This window comes from Triturus cristatus, chromosome 1_2 (genome assembly GCF_964204655.1).
Source record: "Triturus cristatus chromosome 1_2, aTriCri1.1, whole genome shotgun sequence".
Taxonomy (NCBI): domain Eukaryota; kingdom Metazoa; phylum Chordata; class Amphibia; order Caudata; family Salamandridae; genus Triturus; species Triturus cristatus.
Genome location: NC_140580.1, coordinates 901,454,711 through 901,472,612, shown reverse-complemented (window position 1 = coordinate 901,472,612; position 17,902 = coordinate 901,454,711). Strand labels below are relative to the sequence as shown.

The 17,902-nt window shown below is 51.4% G+C and overlaps 1 protein-coding gene across 1 annotated transcript in view; it reads right to left on the bottom strand.

Annotated features, from left to right (window-relative positions):
- Positions 1-4,523: 4,523 nt before the first annotated feature.
- Positions 4,524-17,902, bottom strand: part of INTS11 (integrator complex subunit 11) — a 167,337-nt gene continuing 153,958 nt past the window's right edge. The window contains exons 16-17 of the mRNA XM_085624103.1: positions 5,767-5,893; positions 4,524-4,672 (exon numbers count right to left, since the gene is read on the bottom strand). Of these exons, the coding sequence (XP_085480229.1) occupies positions 4,610-4,672; positions 5,767-5,893 (190 nt within the window). The 3' untranslated portion in view covers positions 4,524-4,609. The remainder of the gene's footprint in view (positions 4,673-5,766; positions 5,894-17,902) is intronic.

Sequence of the window (17,902 nt, the reverse complement as noted above, 5' to 3'; positions counted from 1 at the left end):
ACCTAAACCAAAACACCCGCTAAAGGTAAAGACATTTGCTTATGCATGAGCAACCTCGAGTGGACTGTTATAGACAAAAAAACAAGGAAGCGCAAGGCGACTTATACCTACATTAATCGTGAAGCGCAGGGCGGCTTACACAGATACAAACGTGAGGCGCAGGGCGGCTTACACACAGGACAAACGTGAGGCGCAGTGCGGCTTACACACAGGATAAACGTTACCTTTTCGGGTAGGAACCCGTATGCATGGGTAGGAACCCATGGCCAATCCCTAGGAAAAGAGATGCGTAAGGCATGCAAAAAGGACTGACACCCTTGCATAGATCTTTTGTAAAAAGACAAGCGAACTAAACACATGAGAATTATGCGTACAGTGAGCAGATAGGACTTAAACCCATTGCTGGCAAATGGGACTAAAACCCATTGCGATCCCGGTGTTGGGAGACACATGGCATGCAAAAGACAGTAAACAATGGACTAATTACAACGTGTACCCAGACGGTATGTACCTACGGGGTAAATACCTAGAGTCCATAAACAATATTGAGACATAAGCAATCAAGCGAAGCAATAGCGTTTGAAACACAACGTAATGCCATGGAGCTGTGACACACGCCGGTGAGCGACTACTCACCCGAGTAGCAATGGCTTCAGCACAAACTTTCAGATTCAACCGTGCTAATAGCATAAGTACATATGGTTGAAGATGGAGTAAACGACACAACAATAAAGGCATACAGAAACTAAATGGTGAGACATTAACCAAAGAGCTTCAAGCTTGCAATGTTTGAAATTAACACTAGATGGCAGCATAACATAAAGAAGTGTGCAAGCTTCAAACATAACGAGTCATTGTTGTTATCCCGGAATCACAGGAGCCCATATGTTCATTCTACATTTTCCTGAATTGCTGAAGTAAAAAAAAAACAAATAGTTCCTCTCACCAGACAAAAGGCAATCCCTGTGTACATCCACGAACGGCAAAAAACGAAGAAAGCTTGAACCTGTTGCTCCCACGGCGGCTCCGCTGACATAGTGATTGCAGTAACTTTATTTAAGACGTGGTTGGCAAACGTGGTTGTCACAATGACTCCGTGCAATATGAAATCATGTAGATAACTCCAAACCCCAAAATGGCGGCACGTTTTTTCACGTTGTACCGGGTGGCTCCCGGCATCAGCGTGCACCAAGCCGACACACTGAAGAATGAAGATTCCGTGATGGAGGTGACGTGGGGACTCAGAATAAACAGCGCGCGACGAGAAAAGTGGACAGGTAAGCGCGTGCTTTGCATGGCTCGTGCGCGCCCGCTTTGACCCACAACAATGACGGTTGAACTGCCACATGTCGAGGGTGCAACTGGGGGCCCAGAACATATAAAAACAAACTTGCCCCAAAAGTCACAAACAGCTGAATGGCTGAAAACACAAAAATCAAATGCCCACCCCCGAGCCATGTGCATAAATGTCTGCGCCCGAAGTAAACTTTCAACAACATTTTTCTTTTGTGCAACAGGTCAGAAGACTTTAAACTAAACCACAAAACAAGCCGCAAACTCTTGTAAAATGTCAATAAATCAATTGGGCACTTGTAGAACGCAGCACAAATAAATTTTAGGACACTTCTAGGCTTACAGAGACTCACGAGGGGTGCCGGTTTTCACATGAAGCCATTCACTGTTGCCTGCCATTCGTTGTTGCCTGCCATTCGCTGTTGCCAAGTCAAAACATGACAGAAGTTCCTGTGGAGATTACGCAGATGCAGCGCTAACAAAATGTCACAGATTTAAAAAAAATGAACACCATGCAGACAGTCATAAGTAACAGCGCACTTTGCTCTGAAGATTGAAAAGCGCCGATAACCCACATTGAAGATAGCTTGGCTTACCCTCTCTTGAAGGCACAGCACAGGAACATGGCGTTGCAGAGTGTGTGACTTACCCTCTCCTGAGGGCACAGCACAGGAAAAAAAAACGTTGAAGAGTGTCAGGCTTACCCTCTCTTGAGAGCACAGCACAGGCTTACCCTCTCTTGAGGGCACAGCACCTGACAAAAACGTTGTAGAGTGTCAGGCTTGGACAGCAACTGAACAGACGCTGTAAGTACAGCAAACAGAGACTTGAGCTGCAGTAGAGACCGGAACTGGCACTGTAGCGTAAAGGGCGACCGTTGTAGAGGTCCCTGGTGGGGCTGATGTGTGCCAGTAGTTGAGTTAACGCAGCTGTAGTTACAAGAGTTGCTTTATCTTGAGAGTAGGTACTCCAGACTTGAAGATGAAGGTTTCAGAGGTAGCAGACGCAGGTTCTTTAGTTCAACTCGTCGCCAATAAAATTGTAGTAATCAGGCCCACATCCAAGAAGTAGTTTCAAGTAGATTTATTGAGGTTGGTTACAAGATGTAGGTTAGATGTAAATAAGAAGTCATTAGCCCCACCAGGAGCAACCTTCCAGGTGCTCAGCCCTTCTCCCAACTGTCCATTCCCACTCCCAACATTCCATCTATCATCATACTGTCAGCATTCCACTGACACATCTGAAACCATACCAGACCAGGATACTACAGGCCCCTAATTTGGTTCTTGCTTTTCTGATGTGTGCTCTTTTTGAGCTGCTTCATAACTGCCCTCTTATGCTCCTCACCATCAAGACGGCCTTTCTGGTGGCACTTACATCAGCCCGCAGGGTCAGCAGTGAACTGCAGGCATTGTCATCTCAGCTTCCATGTGTCTTTATTCACAGACAAGCTGATCTTTCGGCCTCAAGTGTCCTTCTTGCCGAAGATAGTCACCCCTTTCCACGTAGGCCAGCCGATCACTTTGCATACCTTTCACACTCCTCCTCATCACTCTTCACCGGCTAGACCCAAAAAGAGAGTTGTTGTTCTAACTTGACCGAACAAAATTGTTCTGGGTGGGTGATCAACTCTTTGTGGTATATGTCGGGCCATGAAAAGAAGGGCCGTGCAGAAATGAACCATCTCCCAGATCGTACTCTGCATTAAGATCTACTATGCATTAGCCAAGAAGCAACCCTCGGCCCCCCTCCCGAAGGCTCATGTGCTCATTCCACCAGAGCAAAGGCTGCGACCATTCCATTAGCATGCAGAGTTCTGGTCCCGGACATCTGCCAGGTAGCAACATGGGCCTCACCGCACACATTCACCAAAACACTACTGCCTGGACAGTCAGGTCCGTCGGGATGGACCCTTTGCCCGTTTGGTCCTGCTGGACTTTCTGGTTTAAATCGTGTTTGCAGACCCACCACCAGGAAGGTATTGCTTGGGTATCTATTCTAAGGTAAGGAATCTGCAGCTAGGAGTGTCTATCAGATAAACAAGTTACTTCCCATTCGTAACACTTCATCTGGTAGAGTATCTAGCCGCAGATTCCTTACCGACCCACCCATCCTCCCTGATCTACAGATTTAAGGGGTGTTTCCCTTTCAGAGCCCTAGTTCCACACACCAGTGGTCAGTGTTCTTCATGACTCCGCGCTTCTGGTGTGAGAGGTCACAAAAAAAATGTGATGTCCGCACACTGGGGTGGCGCATACATAGGCACCGTGCACATCACTTCCGGCGTGGATGGCCACAACTACTGGCAAGCAGGGGTACAGCTCACAAAATATTTGCAGATCCAGTCAGACGCCTGGGGATAATTCTAAAGTAAGGAATTTGTGGCTAAATAGTGTCTCCACTAGATATGATGTTACTGAAGGTATGTTCATTTTACCCTCTCAATCTCTGCACCAACTGCCAAAAATACTGCATAACTCTCTCGTTGGTATTTATGCCATCTCCTTGAGTTTTTTTTTACCATTTCCCCTCTCAAAATAAATGTAGACATGCCATGGTGTCACGTTTGGCTCCTTTTTCACTCTTGGGTCTCTGACATGCTGGGACTTGCTGAACCAAACAGTATAAAGGCTGAAAAATTCACCATCAGCTTATATGGCATCTCATACTGTACAGTAATCTCACGAAAATATGGTGGCCATTTCAGATTTGTTGCTCCAAGGGAAAGAATATGGCAAGATATGTCTATTCTCCGCCCCAATCACAAGATTTTCAGATTTCACTGAAAAATAAACTATTCCCCATCACCTAGCCAAAGTTCATTCTATTGCAAATTTGCTGCATTTTGAGGATATTGGTAAATTTGTAATTTGTTTTATTGGCGTGTTGTTAAGTGAAGCGATTTTGTGATATTGTTATGCACACCGGGTATAGTAAATACATCATACTTGGAGATTGCAGTATAAAAGACACTCCAGTCAAACTTAACAGAAATACTAGTATTGTTCCCTAATGATCAACTGAAATCTATTTATGTAGCATCAGAGCCCCAGATTGGCAATTAGACGCTGTAGTAGAACATCAATTTTTCACACACACGACACACACAAACTCCCCTAATATACCGAAGTGTCTTCAATACAGGGACGTTAAAGGGATACTATACACAATAGTTTTAGCTATTTTTCAAAATATAGTAGGAAGAAGCAGAAAATCACAAAGCCGAGAAATGCAACTTAAAGTTTATTTAAAACGCTAGAAAAAAACAAAATCTACATCTGTACATTGATTATAAATCTCCACTCCGGATCTGCTCTCAGCTAGACTGTGGTAATCCTTTCTTCAAAAGTGACGTCAAATAACTGCCCAACTCTTCATCCTTTAAATAAAAACAAAACAAATTCAATTTAAAAGAAGCTCTTTTGAAATGTTAGCTCTCATGTGTTGCTATGCTAAGTGCATTCCCATTTGTAGTGACTAATTAAAGTCCATTGTGGTGTTTCTGAAGTGGGGCAGTTTCATGTGCTGCAGCTGCACGGAGAGCAAGAGTCCTCCCCATAACACAGATGTTTAGGCACTGGCGCTGTAGTAAGGGCAGAAAATTATGTGCTTCAGAAATGGAAGTCTACATTCTGTCACTGTAGTAAGGACAGCCACTGTGCTCACAGTCATGCAAGGGCAGCTTTTGTGCTGTCACTACAGTCAGCACAGATCCTGTGCCATAACTGTTGTAAAGGAAGCTTCAGTGATACTTGTTTAGGGAAAGGGTAGCTCCTTCAGGAGCTAGATTATATTCAGTACAGTTGCTGCAAAAATAAGTTTTTGTCCAGGAAAAAATAATAATAACACCAAAAGAAGAAAAGCAGGCATTTCCTTTACATGGTATGACAGTTCCTAGCTAGGAAATAATGAACAAACAATTATATACACCCAGCTATAGGAAAGAGTCTATCAACTAGGTGTTCTAACTCATGTAAAACCTAAAATGAGACCTTTTTACTTAAACATTGGGATGCAGAGCATGTTGTGACTGATTAAAACCATTGTATTCTACAGACACTCACATGGTCAAACCAGTACCTGGATCCACACAGTGTGCAGTGATATCACAGAGATTGATAATCCAATAGCAATGAAAGGCTTTGATGATCATGACAAAATAATGGTGTGTCCAATATACAATGCAGCCCTGACAAAACACCCAAATACTTTTAAGTCCTTATCTCACCCAGAAACAAATACTTCAATTGATCTGCGCCCTCAAAAATCCTTATCCACTGGTAACAGCCAAAGTTGGCCAGAGGTCAATCCCATTGGCTCCCATTTGTTACCTGCTGATCACAAATCTATCACAGGCGAGACAGACACAATAAGCAGGTGGGGCTATTGGACCTAGGATGTTGTCTGAGACAGGTTTCTGCTAATAATTGAACTCTAATTTGTGTTCACATGATGACAGGAGGAAGAACTTACCTGGTACGTCCAGGAGACTAGCAGGACCTTGGTGCTTGGGTCGTCTTGGGTTGTTGCTTGGATCAGAATAGACTCCACCATGACAGAACCGTCAGGGAGGTGCTGGACCGAGTGATCCTTCAGGACGCTGGAAGTAAAAACAGAAGCTTACGTATTTAAGAAGTCTCATTAAGGTGTCTATCACACTGGAAAACCCTGATCAACTGTTAGGTGGGGAGAGCCACAAAACGGTCAAAGAGCATCCGTGACTAACGTTTTGTATCAGGTAAAACAGAGAAAGCATTTCTACTCCAATTTTGTTGCTTAGAGCTTAGGGAAAAGAAGAAAAAGTTAATTACCTATAAGCACGGTTCTCCAAGACTGGTATCTTTCCCAAGATTAACATGTCTGATGTATGTATTCTTGTCATGCTGGGACTCCCCAGTAAAATGTTATACAAAGCAGTATTAAACACACAGATTTAATATGTACGGTCATTCCCAGTTTCTACTGATGAGTGGCGCATAGGCGGTAACAGGGCTTGAAGAGATAAACAAATTGCTCACAGATCTAGCATTTTTTATGTGCGTAGGAAAGTGTTCCTTTTTTACATTGTTACCTCCACTTTATGCCTGGTACTTGATGCAATTTTGACAGAAGTGTACTGAGTTCCTGCTATCCAGGTTCCCAGTGCCAGATCTCTTTCACTAAAAACTGTACAATTGCTCCCCCAATTGGCCATACCTTTAGCACCCCTTTAAGACCCTAGTAAATGGTACCTTGAATACCCAGGGCATGGGTACTAAAGAGGGTCTCTAGGGGCTGTAGCATGTATTGTGCCACCCTAAGGGACCCCTCACCTAACTCATGCAGACTGCCATTGCAGGCTGTGTCTTGGTGCAGATAAAAGTGAAAACACGACATTGAACACAACCCTGTGTGCCATGCCTGCAGACACTGCATGCAGTACAGGTAACACACCCCTACAGCAGGCCTTACAGCCCTGAGGCAGGGTGCATCTATATTACATGTGTGGGCATATCTGCATGACCAACTATGCCCCTGTGATGACTAAGTCAATACTTAGATATCACAAGTAAACAGGGAAGCCATTTGAAGTACATGTGCGGGACACTGGTAAAAACGAATTCCCCAGCTACATGAAGACTTCACTGAAATCTATCGTGTAGGGTATCAAACACCTTGAATTAATAAACCCACACTGATTCCAGTAGTGGATTCATTAATACATGCACCCAGAGGGCACCTTAGAGTGGCCCTCTGAAAACCTACCAGCCTCTAGTGTGCTGGATGACTGGTGTCGACCAACCTGCTACCACAGACAGGTTTCTGACCACCTGCAGGTGACAGCCTAAGCTCTTTAGGGGCAGAAACAAAGCCAGCTCTGGCCAAAGGTGGTGTCACCTCCTCCAAGCAGGAAGGCTAAGTAATCAGCATATCAAGGCAGGAGGCTTCAAAGGCATCTCCCGCCTTAGATATGTGACCAGGGCTTCCCCAGACAGGAGAAATGCCAACCCCCTTTCCTGGGCCCATTTGTCACCAGGACAGGCAGAAAATAAACTATGGTGGAAGTTGAAGTGCACTACCAGGCCAGTCACACCACTAAGGTGAGCTGCCTGATGTGCCCCCCATTAGAAATATCCCGCCATCTTAGTGATGGCAGAATTAGGAACTCCGGGACAGGGTTATGCCCACTTCCCACAGGAAGAGGTCATATAGGGGGTGTAGTGACCTCAAGGATAAATAGCTAATTGGCTACCACGCTTCACTCCCCTGAACACCCATAAACCAAGTATTTAGGGGAGCCCCTTACACCAGAAAAGCACATTCTGATGACATAAGAAGAAGGACATCAAAGAGCAAGAAGTAAGAAGCAGCAACTGACTTTACACCAACCCTGTAGGCTTGCCTGTTTTCCGTGACAACTGCACCAAAAAAGACTTGTTCTGAAACTGCTCTGCCACCAAAAGCCTGGGAGGACTGCCAGCATTTCAAGGCGCAACTAGCATCTCCAGTGGAGTAGCCAAGGTACTTCCCTGCATCCTACAGGCACCCAAGAAGTACCAAGAGGACACCGGACCGCGAAAACCTGACACTGGAAAGCACCACTGCACCTATGCCCCCAGCCCGAGTTGAAGTGGAAAAATGGTGGCAACAATGTCCTGAGATCCTCCAGAGTCGAACCCCACATTCGGTCTGCCCAGACTAAACTTCAATTTACCATCTGCACGCCTCTCTCTACCAAGAATGTCTCCTGCTGCACGGACTCGATGCCTAAAGACACCACTGCACCAGAGCCCTACAGCCCGTGGAGAAGTGGACCAACGGTGTCCCTACGTGCCTAAGCATTTCAAAGATCGAGTCCCCCTGTGGGTTCAACTGGTCTGACCTCCCCAGTCTCAGCTTGCAGCCTCTTTTTCCCCAGGAATGTTTCCCCATTGAAACCAACAGGGCACCCAATGTCGAAAATCACCTCTACACCTGGAAGCCCTTAAGCCTCCTAAGGTGACCTACTGGTGCTGCCTTGGACCTTACCCCAAACTTACCTCAACTCCATAAGATTGGTCCTGTAAGCACCTGTATGCAGTATATGTGTTTTTCCCCATAGGATAACATTACTGCATGAAAGGTAAAAGTATATTAAACAATTTTTTTCAAACTGCTATTTTAAAAACAACTTACCCAATAACAATGTTCTTGCTGTCAAAAATGATACAAAGATACAAAATATTTTGCTATATTGGTGGGGATGTCCTTATTGAGTGTGTGTGTGTATCATTTATTGACTGTGTGTAATGAACAACAAATGCCTAACACTCCTCTTTGATAAGCCTAAGGCTGCTCGACCACACTATCACATTGGGATTGTGAAGGCAAACCCTGTCCACTGACAAGAGATGCCTGGACTCTACACAATATGCCTCTTTTTGCTATATTATATAAGGAGCCAGGTTCCTACAATGTTTAATTGTGGAAAGCAGCGCAGCAGAGTTGAGTATCATTAAAGAGGGTTTTTGCCTAGGAAAGGAGAGACAAGTTTGAAATATTAGCCATCAAGAGAGAGAGATTGTCTTAAAGCAGCTGTAACTCTCCATGTCCTGTCCTAGTGGCTCTGGTCTGTCACCTCGGACAATCCAAGACTTTCCAGCATCAGCCTCATATGCGATCAACAATGTGGAACCAGTGGGATACAAAATGATATGTCCCCTAATAAGGAACTGAATTACCTTACAGTGTAAGATTAATTTCTTTTCATGAGTGTAGCTAAGGCAATTAGTCATCATCTTTCGTTGTAGGGGTAAAATCTAAACTGGAAAGTGTTGAGGCATGCTCAGGATAACCATATCTTTGCAAGGAGGACTTCTATTTCGTTAAAACTCGGTCTGGAAATGTAGAATAGCCCAGGTAGTAGTTGCCAGTTATTTTAATCCTACATCTATAGGGCCTTCAACAGCCGATTTTGTGATAATGCTATAGTGAAGGTTTGAGCACTTGAAGGACACTGCTGTCGAGGCCGTATACGGCGTAATATTCTCACTAAACACTTGAGGCCAAAAGGTAGCACTCAGACCTGGTGCGGCTCGTCAATGGTCACAGAATGAAGAACTTTCAGTGCATTTTAAAGTCGAAGAAGATGAAACTCGTCCTGAGCCAGATGAGATGACGTTTTGGAAGGATACCACCCTGAACAATTACTTTTTTAAAGGGTGTTAAGTCTAAGAAGGGCCTCCAGTTCTTGTCTTCATTAGTATGAAGAACACGGAGAATGAAACACCTGTTCCTTAGACTTCTGAGGATCCGTCCTATTAGTCCTTAGATGCTTATATTTACCCGTACTGATGCAATTTACCCGTACTGATGCAATTTACCCGTACTGATGCAATTTACCTGTACTGACCTGTTCAGATACAAATGAAGAAACCTACACTGAAACGGCCAAACTGCACAATGGGGTTTCCACTCCTCCAGACGATACTGCTCCTTAAATGTGAGGACACAGAGTTGGCAGCCATGTACGGTAAGCCATATTCTTTTGGTGCATTTCTGGGTATTGGTCTGGTTACCCCCTCTGCAGCTACTGGCAGTACTACAGGACTTACTTTTCTGTTGGTATTATTGTTTCTAACTGAACCCCTGATATGGTTGTAGAAAAGTCTGGAATGACTGGTAGGAGTTTGAGCTTGTACTTGGGATTTATTCCCCGCCCCCGCATACCTCTAGGGAGATTCCTATCCTGGGTCGGGGGAACGACTCTGGAGGTCTGTCTGGTTGTGAAGCAGCAACTAATCATCAAATGGCACTCCAAAATGTGAGCTTGAGCCTTGGTGTGAAGGAGGAGCTATAGAGTCCTTTCTTTTTTTTTTAGTTTTCAAAAACCTTTATTGGCCAAAAGTAAACATACAGGTCATAGCGTCATAAAGTCACATAGCCATGCGTTACCCCCCCTGAGCTGCAGGGGGGGGGGAAGGGGGGGGGGGGTGCAGTTGTCGCCTACACAGCCATTTAGCCGACATCCCGGAGGACTGGCGGCGTTTCAGGAGAATCTACACACAAGGTGATCCCATTTCCGTTGCTGCTGACACCAGTGGTTGCACCAGCCCCCAGACCCCGCTACCGACCAGCATGTATGGGGGGCAATCCCACCAGTTTCCTCCTCCCCCTGCTAGCCCGAACTAGTACCTGAGTTTCTGTAAAACAAGTCCCAACACCCCCCCTCCCTTCCCACCCACCACACGCACGCCGTCTCCTCCCTCTCGCTTCTACATACAGCCTTGTCCGCCGTCTCTGCATCTAGCAGTGAGCAGGTATGGCAGTGTTCCACTCTCAGTTCGCTGGCAACCCTGCAGTAGTCTTCCGTCTCCCACCCATCCCCACCCAAAGGATGCCAAACACCTCCGGATGGTGCCTCGCTACCCCCTCAACCCGCAGGCGCGCCTCTAGAGAGTCTCGCCAACCTGCCACCCAATCATGCGTCCACAGGAGTGCGATCCAGTATCACACCTCTCTCCGACTCGCTGTGTGCATTGGGTCCTTCGTCCTGCGTCTCTGCCTGGCCCGCCCTCTCGGCGGCCCCAGCGGTCAGATATGTCCTATACAGCCCCCAAAAGTTCTTGGGGTGGCTCTTCGGGGGCAGCAATTCACTATATGTCTCCGCCTGCGTGCAACAGTACAGCATATCCCTGGCCCAGCGTGTCTTAGTAGGAAGCGGCCCCCTCATCCAGCACGCCGCTACAACGCGCCGAGCCGTTAACAGCGCCACGTCCGTCAGGCGTCTCAGCGCCAGCGGGAGAGGCCTGGAGTATCCCAGCAACGCCAGCGCTGGGTTAGGCTGTATGTCTGTTTCCAGTATCAGGCTCAGTTCCAGGAACACCGCCGTCCAGAACCGGGCTATACCCGGGCAGTGCCAGGCCATATGTATGAAATCTGCTACCGGGAAATGGCAGCGTTCGCACTCTGCCGATGGGCGAAGCCCATACCTGTGTAGTCTCTCTGGGGTGTAATAGACCCGCTGCAGGTACTTAAAGTGTATCAGTCTGTGCCTACCGTTTAACGACACCTTCTTGGTGCTAGAACAGCAGTAGGTCCACATCTCGTCCGTTATTTCCATTTGAAGGTCGGCCTGCCACCCCCGTCGCGCCGCCGAGCACTCGGGCGCCCGGTGTTTATCCCCAAGCTTTTTGAGAGTCGAAACAAGTTTGGCCGGCGCCTCCGTTTTGAGGACATAGGTAAGTTCCGGGACCTCTGGCGGTTCTTCCAAGCTCGGTCCCAACAGGGCCGATAGTGCACTACGGATCCTGTGGAATTGGAAGCGCTGGAGCGGGGTAGCCCCAGGCCGGGTCGAGCAAATCTGCTCCCACGTCCTAACCACCCCGTCCTGGAACAAGTCCGCCAGTTTGACGATGCCCAAGGTGCCCAGCGCCTGTCTCACCCCAGCTTCCCTCAGTGGGGGGAGCCAGATCGCCCACTCCACTCGCGTCAGTGGGGAATACAGTATATCGCAATTCTGCGCCCTCCGGATCGCGTGCCACGCGTGGTTCGTGGCCTTAAGGGAGTCCAACGTTCCCACCCTGCGATCCACCGGCTGGAAGACAGTCGCCGGGAGGGGGAGCGGGTCCGCGAATAGCCGTTCCATCCGCACATGTGGTATATCTGTGGTGGCGTGCACCCACGTATGCAGGTGGGCCGCCTGCGCTATTCTGTAGTACCTTTCCAGGTCTGGGGCCCCTAGGCCTCCCAGCTCGTAGGGGAGCGTCAGCACCTTCCACTGCACCCTAGGCTGCTTACCGCCCCAGGCCAGCCGAACTAGGGTCTGAGTCACCTGCGCAAAGAAGGCCTTAGAGAGCACGATAGGGATGTTGGTGAAGAGGAACAAAAATCTCGGCAGGACCACCATTTTCATGATGGCCACTCTGCCCATCAGCGACAGGGAGAGTTTAATCCACACCTCCACATCGTCAACAAGGTTGGAGTAGGCCACCCCGTAGTTTTCCCGGAGTAGGACCTCCGGGTCCTTGTGCAGCCGAATCCCCAAGTAGCGAACGGGGTCAGTTGTCCACTGCAGGGGATATTCCATCGGGAACGGCACTGTGACCGGAGTCAGCGGGAACGCCAGCGACTTGGTCCAGTTCACCTGGAGGCCCGAGAGAGCCCCGAACCGGACCACCTCTCTCAATACCGAAGTGAGATTCTCCTCCGGGTTGCGGACGTATAGCAACGTATCGTCCGCGTAGGTAGAAATGCAGATCCTGTAGGAGGGAAAATTAATACCCTCAAATTGGTGGTACTCTCTTATTGCGCACGCGAGCGGTTCCGCCACCAGAGCATATAAGAGGGGAGAAAGGGGGCATCCCTGCCGGGTACCCCTGGATACCGCGAAGGCGTCCGTGACTCGGTCTCCTATGCTCAACCTGGCAGAGGGTCTAAAATATAGCGCACCCACCATCTGCAGGAAGGGCTCTCCCAGCCCGAGTTTCCTCAGGACTCTCACCATGAAGGGCCACTCGACGGAGTCGAACGCCTTCTCCATGTCGAGGAAGATTGCCAAGGCCCTACCCCCCGGATGCACATGCTGCATGGCCCCCAGGACTGTGCGAATGTTATATGTAAGGTTCCTGGACGGAATGAACCCCGCCTGTTCCGGAGCCACGAGCTCCGGCACCAGTAGCGCCAGGCGAGTAGCAAGGACCTTCGCGTACAGCTTGGCGTCCACATTTATCAGGGAAAGTGGCCTGTACGAGCCGCACAGATTCGAGGGTCTCCCAGGTTTCAGAATGGTGACTAGCAGCGCCTCTCGCATCGAGTCAGGCATGCTGCCCTCCTGGCATATATCATCGAAAAGGGCCATGAGGTGTGGGAGAAATTTATCCTGGAAAGCCTTGTAAAAAGCCACCGTCAGCCCATCCGAGCCCGGGGCGGTCCCCGCCCTCATGCTCCCCAGAGCCTCCAGTATCTCGTCCTTTTGTACTGGCAGCGCCAGAAATTCCCTCTGCGAATTGGACAGGAAGGGCATTTTTATATAACTGAGGTAGTCGTCTATTTCCTCTTCCATTTGGGAGGACTTTGATGTATACAGTCCAGCATAGTATTCCCGGAATTCTTCTACTATCCCTGTCTCGTCAGTAATTACCGTCCTGGATGCAGTCACCAGTTCGTCGACGACCAGGGGCCGCCTAGTGTTACGGAGTATCCCCGCTAATAGGGAGCCCGGGCGTTCGCTCTCCCCGTAGGTGCGAGCTGTGGCGTACTTGCCCATGTGCTGCACTTCCCTGTCCGCCTCGCTGTTGTATTCTGAGACCAGTGTCTGAATCTGGGCCGCCACTTCGGGGTCCGTGGACCCTCCATGGCGCTCCTCTAACTGCGCTATTTGCGTCTCCAAGGTCCCCAGGCGCCGCCGTATAGATTTAAGAACACCGGAGTGCTTGGCCATGGCCACGCCGCGAATATAGGCCTTGAACGAGTCCCAGACCGTTTGGAAGCTCTGCACGGACCCCAGATTAGTCGCGAAGAAAGCGTCTATCTCGTCCGCCAATTCCCCCCGATATGCCTCGTCCAACAGGGAGTAGGGCGGCATCCGCCACGTGAACGGCGGGATTCGTCTGACCGGGGCAGCCAGTACCATGAGAAGGGGGGAGTGGTCCGATAGAGTACAAGGTAAGACCTCGCATCCCTTGACGACCGCCAAGAGCGTCCGGGATGCCAGCCAATAGTCAATTCTGGTATGCACATCGTGATATGCAGAGTAATGCGTATATCCCGCCCTTCCAGGGCTTCTATGTCGCCAGATATCAACCATGTTGAGTTTGGTCAATTCCGCCTGCATGTACACGGCGGCTGCCGCTGGGCGGCGGGCCCGCCCCGAGGAGCGATCCAAGGTCGGGTTAAATGTGAAATTAAAGTCGCCACCCCACACCATGCGGGCCTGCGCGTAATGCCATAGTTGGGGCCATAAACATTGACCACAATGAGGTCGTGACCTTTGCCGGCACACCGAGCGATCAAGTAGCGGCCGTCCGGGTCGGCGGCTAGCTTCTGTAACGTCAATTTAGATCGTGGGTTTACCCATGTGACCACCCCTCTAGAGTGCGAGGTAAAGCCTGCAGCCAAGCTGTTTCCCGCCAGCCCTTTGTGGGATAACAGTTTACTGGTGAGTGGGAGGTGAGACTCCTGCATGAGCGCCAAGTCGATGTGGTGCCTATTGAAATAATTCAATACCTTCCGCAATTTGCGAAAGTCATTCAATCCTCTCACATTCCATGTAAGCGCTCTAAGGGTTACCTCGCCGCTGTCACCGTACATCTCTCCACGCTCGGGCATCACTGCATTCACACATCATAGTTTCCGCAGGGGGAGACCCAGCGGGGAACCCCACCCACCAGACATCACCCGACCTCACACTTTGGGCGCGCAAGAACAAAGCAGAAGACTCTTTTCTCAACATATCGTGCGTTTCCCAGTCCCCAACACCAAAACAACTCCCTAACTGCCCAACCCTCCCCTCCCACAGCCGACTGCCCCCAACCTGGCCAGACAGGACCCCGTCCCAACCCCCCCTCCCCCGTTCACAACAAACATACAATATCTTCCCCGAACCTGCCCCGAAGGGGCTACCTGTGCTAAACAGCGCTGGGGCAGCGGCCACCGGGAATCGAGCGTCCCAACCGTTCGGGACACCTCTGTAGAGGCGTGCCCCCCGCACCGTTACCCTCACTTGCCAGCACAGCACGAGCTAGTGTTGTCCCTCGTACAGTAGTTCCAGGGGATTCCTCCGCAATCCTCTCAGGGGCATAGTGCTCCTTCTAGCAAGACAAACTAGGCCAGCTCAGGGAGCCCCTGAAGGGACATCTATTTCAACGTCAGGCAAGTTCGAAAACAGACTATCGCAGCATAGGGATGGGATCGCCCCCATGAGGACCCCGCAACTATTAAGCCCCTGAGGGCAGCGCTGACAGCAGTCGGCAATTGCTAATCCACCCCCTCCCCCCAAGCCCCCCCAAGTCCAGTGTCATAATATTAGGCACCCTCCACAAGTCAGAAAGATCTCACCCAGCAGCGGCCGCGGCGTCCTCAAGGGCAGTCGCCACCTCCACCACCATCACTCAGGTCCATGGGACGAGCCGCTCTCAGGGCCCCAAATGCCCCCGGGTAGAGAACGCAGGCCTGCGCCGGGCGGCAGCCCACAGGAGAAGGCCGGCATGTGTCGTCTAGTCCTGCTCCTCCAGACCGGGGGCCTCAGTGCAATTGTCCGCGCGGTCTCGCGGGCCACTCCGTTGACCCCTGGACCATTCCTTCAAGGATCGTTGCAGTTCTCTCGGGTCCGTGAAGAAGTGCGAATGGCCCTGCCTGTTGATCCATAGCCGCGCCGGATACAGCATAGCGTAGTCCAGCCCTAGTTTGCGTAGTTGTTTCTTATAAGGGGCGAACTGCCTCCGTTCCTCCTGTACCCTCGCCGTGAAGTCCGGGTAGATAGAGATATCCATGCCTTCGAATTGCAACTTCCCTTTTTCTCTCGCTACCCGCAGGGCGGTGTCTCTGTCCCTGTAGTTCAGCAGCTTTGCTATGATGGGTCTCGCGGGGGCGCCCGGCCTGGGGCGAGGTCCCAGCGAACGATGGGCCCTCTCCACGACGAACATGGGCGAGAACACGTTCTCTCCCAGCAGGGTGCGGAGCAGCTTTTCCACAAAGGGCTCCATCCGCCCCGCGTGTGTCGACTCAGCCACTCCCGTGATGCGGACGTTAGACCTCCTCGAGCGGGCCTCCAAGTCCTCCGACTTGTCCTGGATGACCTGGAGCAGTTTACGGAATTGTTTGCGGTCTGAGTCCCACTCCGTCTGCGCCTCCTCCACCTGCGTTATTCTTTTCTCGGACTCGTCCAGTCGCTCCGAGTTCTTGTCCACCCGCTCCGACATGCGGTCCATGCGGTAGGAGAGCGCGTCAATCTTGGTGCCTATCTCTGCCAGGCTGCCCTGCAACCCCTTTTCCATCGTCGCCAACATTTCTTTAATGTCTGCGCACATAGCGTTCTCCTGAGCAGCTCCACTGGGCGGCGTCGCATGAGCCGCGGCATCGGGCCCTTTCGTCCTGCGGGGGTCGAAGGACAACTTAGGCTGGGTCTTGTCGCCTTTGCCCATGTTGCTTCCGGGGGTCCGCACCCCCGAGGGTCCCACCGCTCCGCGGCGGATCCCGGTATCCGTCCGAGAGCCCCTACGCCGGGGGACCCCCACGAGGCCGGGAGGGGACACCGCCGCCCCCCACCGAGATGCGGACCGGGGGGCCTTCCGATGCGGCCGGACTGCCAGAGGACCAGGGCTCCCGATTCCAAGGCACGTGTCCGCTCCCAGCTCCCCGCTCCAGTCCGACGTCGAGGGGGCACCTCCCGGCCGCCACCCCCGGGGGGGCAACAATCCCACCTCTGTAAGGCTCCCCCCGCTCCTCAACGCCGTGTATCGCCGTCCGGTTCCGAGCAGGCGCCCCAGAGGCAGCAACTGGTCACAGCCTGCAGTATGCTCCCCACAGGCCAGGCAGGCGTCCGGAGCGCACACCGGGACACACCAACGCCCCTCCGGGCTCCTCGGGGCTCACAGTAGGGCCGCAGCCAGGGCGCCAGAGCCGGCCCGCCAAACGTCCGCCTCAATGCCCAGCTCCGCCACGTGGCAGCCGGCGCCTGGACCACCCCAGTGCGGGTGCAGCGTGTGGGGAAGCGCCAGTCCGGTATTCCTCCCAAAGGGGCGGGGGGGGGGGGCCCAGTCACCGATTCAGCAGGGGGGGGCCACCCGTGGGTCCAGGAACGCGAGGGCTCCGTACGCGCCAGCCAGCCACTGCCTGGTAGTCCGAGGCGCGACTCAGGGGGGGGGGCAAACCCCGTGCCACTCAGCCTCCACCCTCCGTAGGTGCACGCACCTCCTTTGTCTCTTCTGGTGCCGTCCGCACCCCAGCTCTTCCGACTCCTCCGCAGACGATGTTCCCGGCCGAACGGGTCCCCCCCCTCGCTGGCTGCCGCACGTCGAGCGACGCACACCGGGGAGGATCCAAGACAGGCCGGGGATGACGGCCCAGCTCGCTTGGCAAAGCACCGCTCTCCGTTCCGCCGCTTCACGGCGCCGTCGACCTCCGCCGGAGCACCCTGGCGAGGCAGTCAGGTGCGGGGAGAGATCCCCTCGTGAATTCGCCCGAGTGCTGTGCTGTGAAGGATAGTTTGAAGGATCGTGTGAGGGATAATGCCGGGAGCTACGCGCTCACGCGTCCGCCATGATCCTCGGCTAGCTCTGGCCCCCGGAGCTATAGAGTCCTCTCCAATGCCACAGAATGCTGCACTGGCTAGTGTGCTTGAATTCTGAGGGAGCAATATCCACCACAATATCAGCTGTGGACCAAGAGGCTTCCGCTCCTTTATTAGGTCTCGCCTGACCCAGCGCATGCGCTGGTCTGGCGAGACTTATTGAGAGGGCTCCAAAAAGTGCTACCAGGCCAGCCTAGAGCTACAGTGCATGTGCGCGCGCGCTTGACCACGATTACTTTCACTTTTGCGGCCGCTTTGATGTTTGATCGTGATCGCGATCACTTTCACTTTCGCGGCCGCACGCCTCTTTGCATAGCCAATAGGTCTCGCTTTTGGGACCTTATAAGTATTTAGTTATGC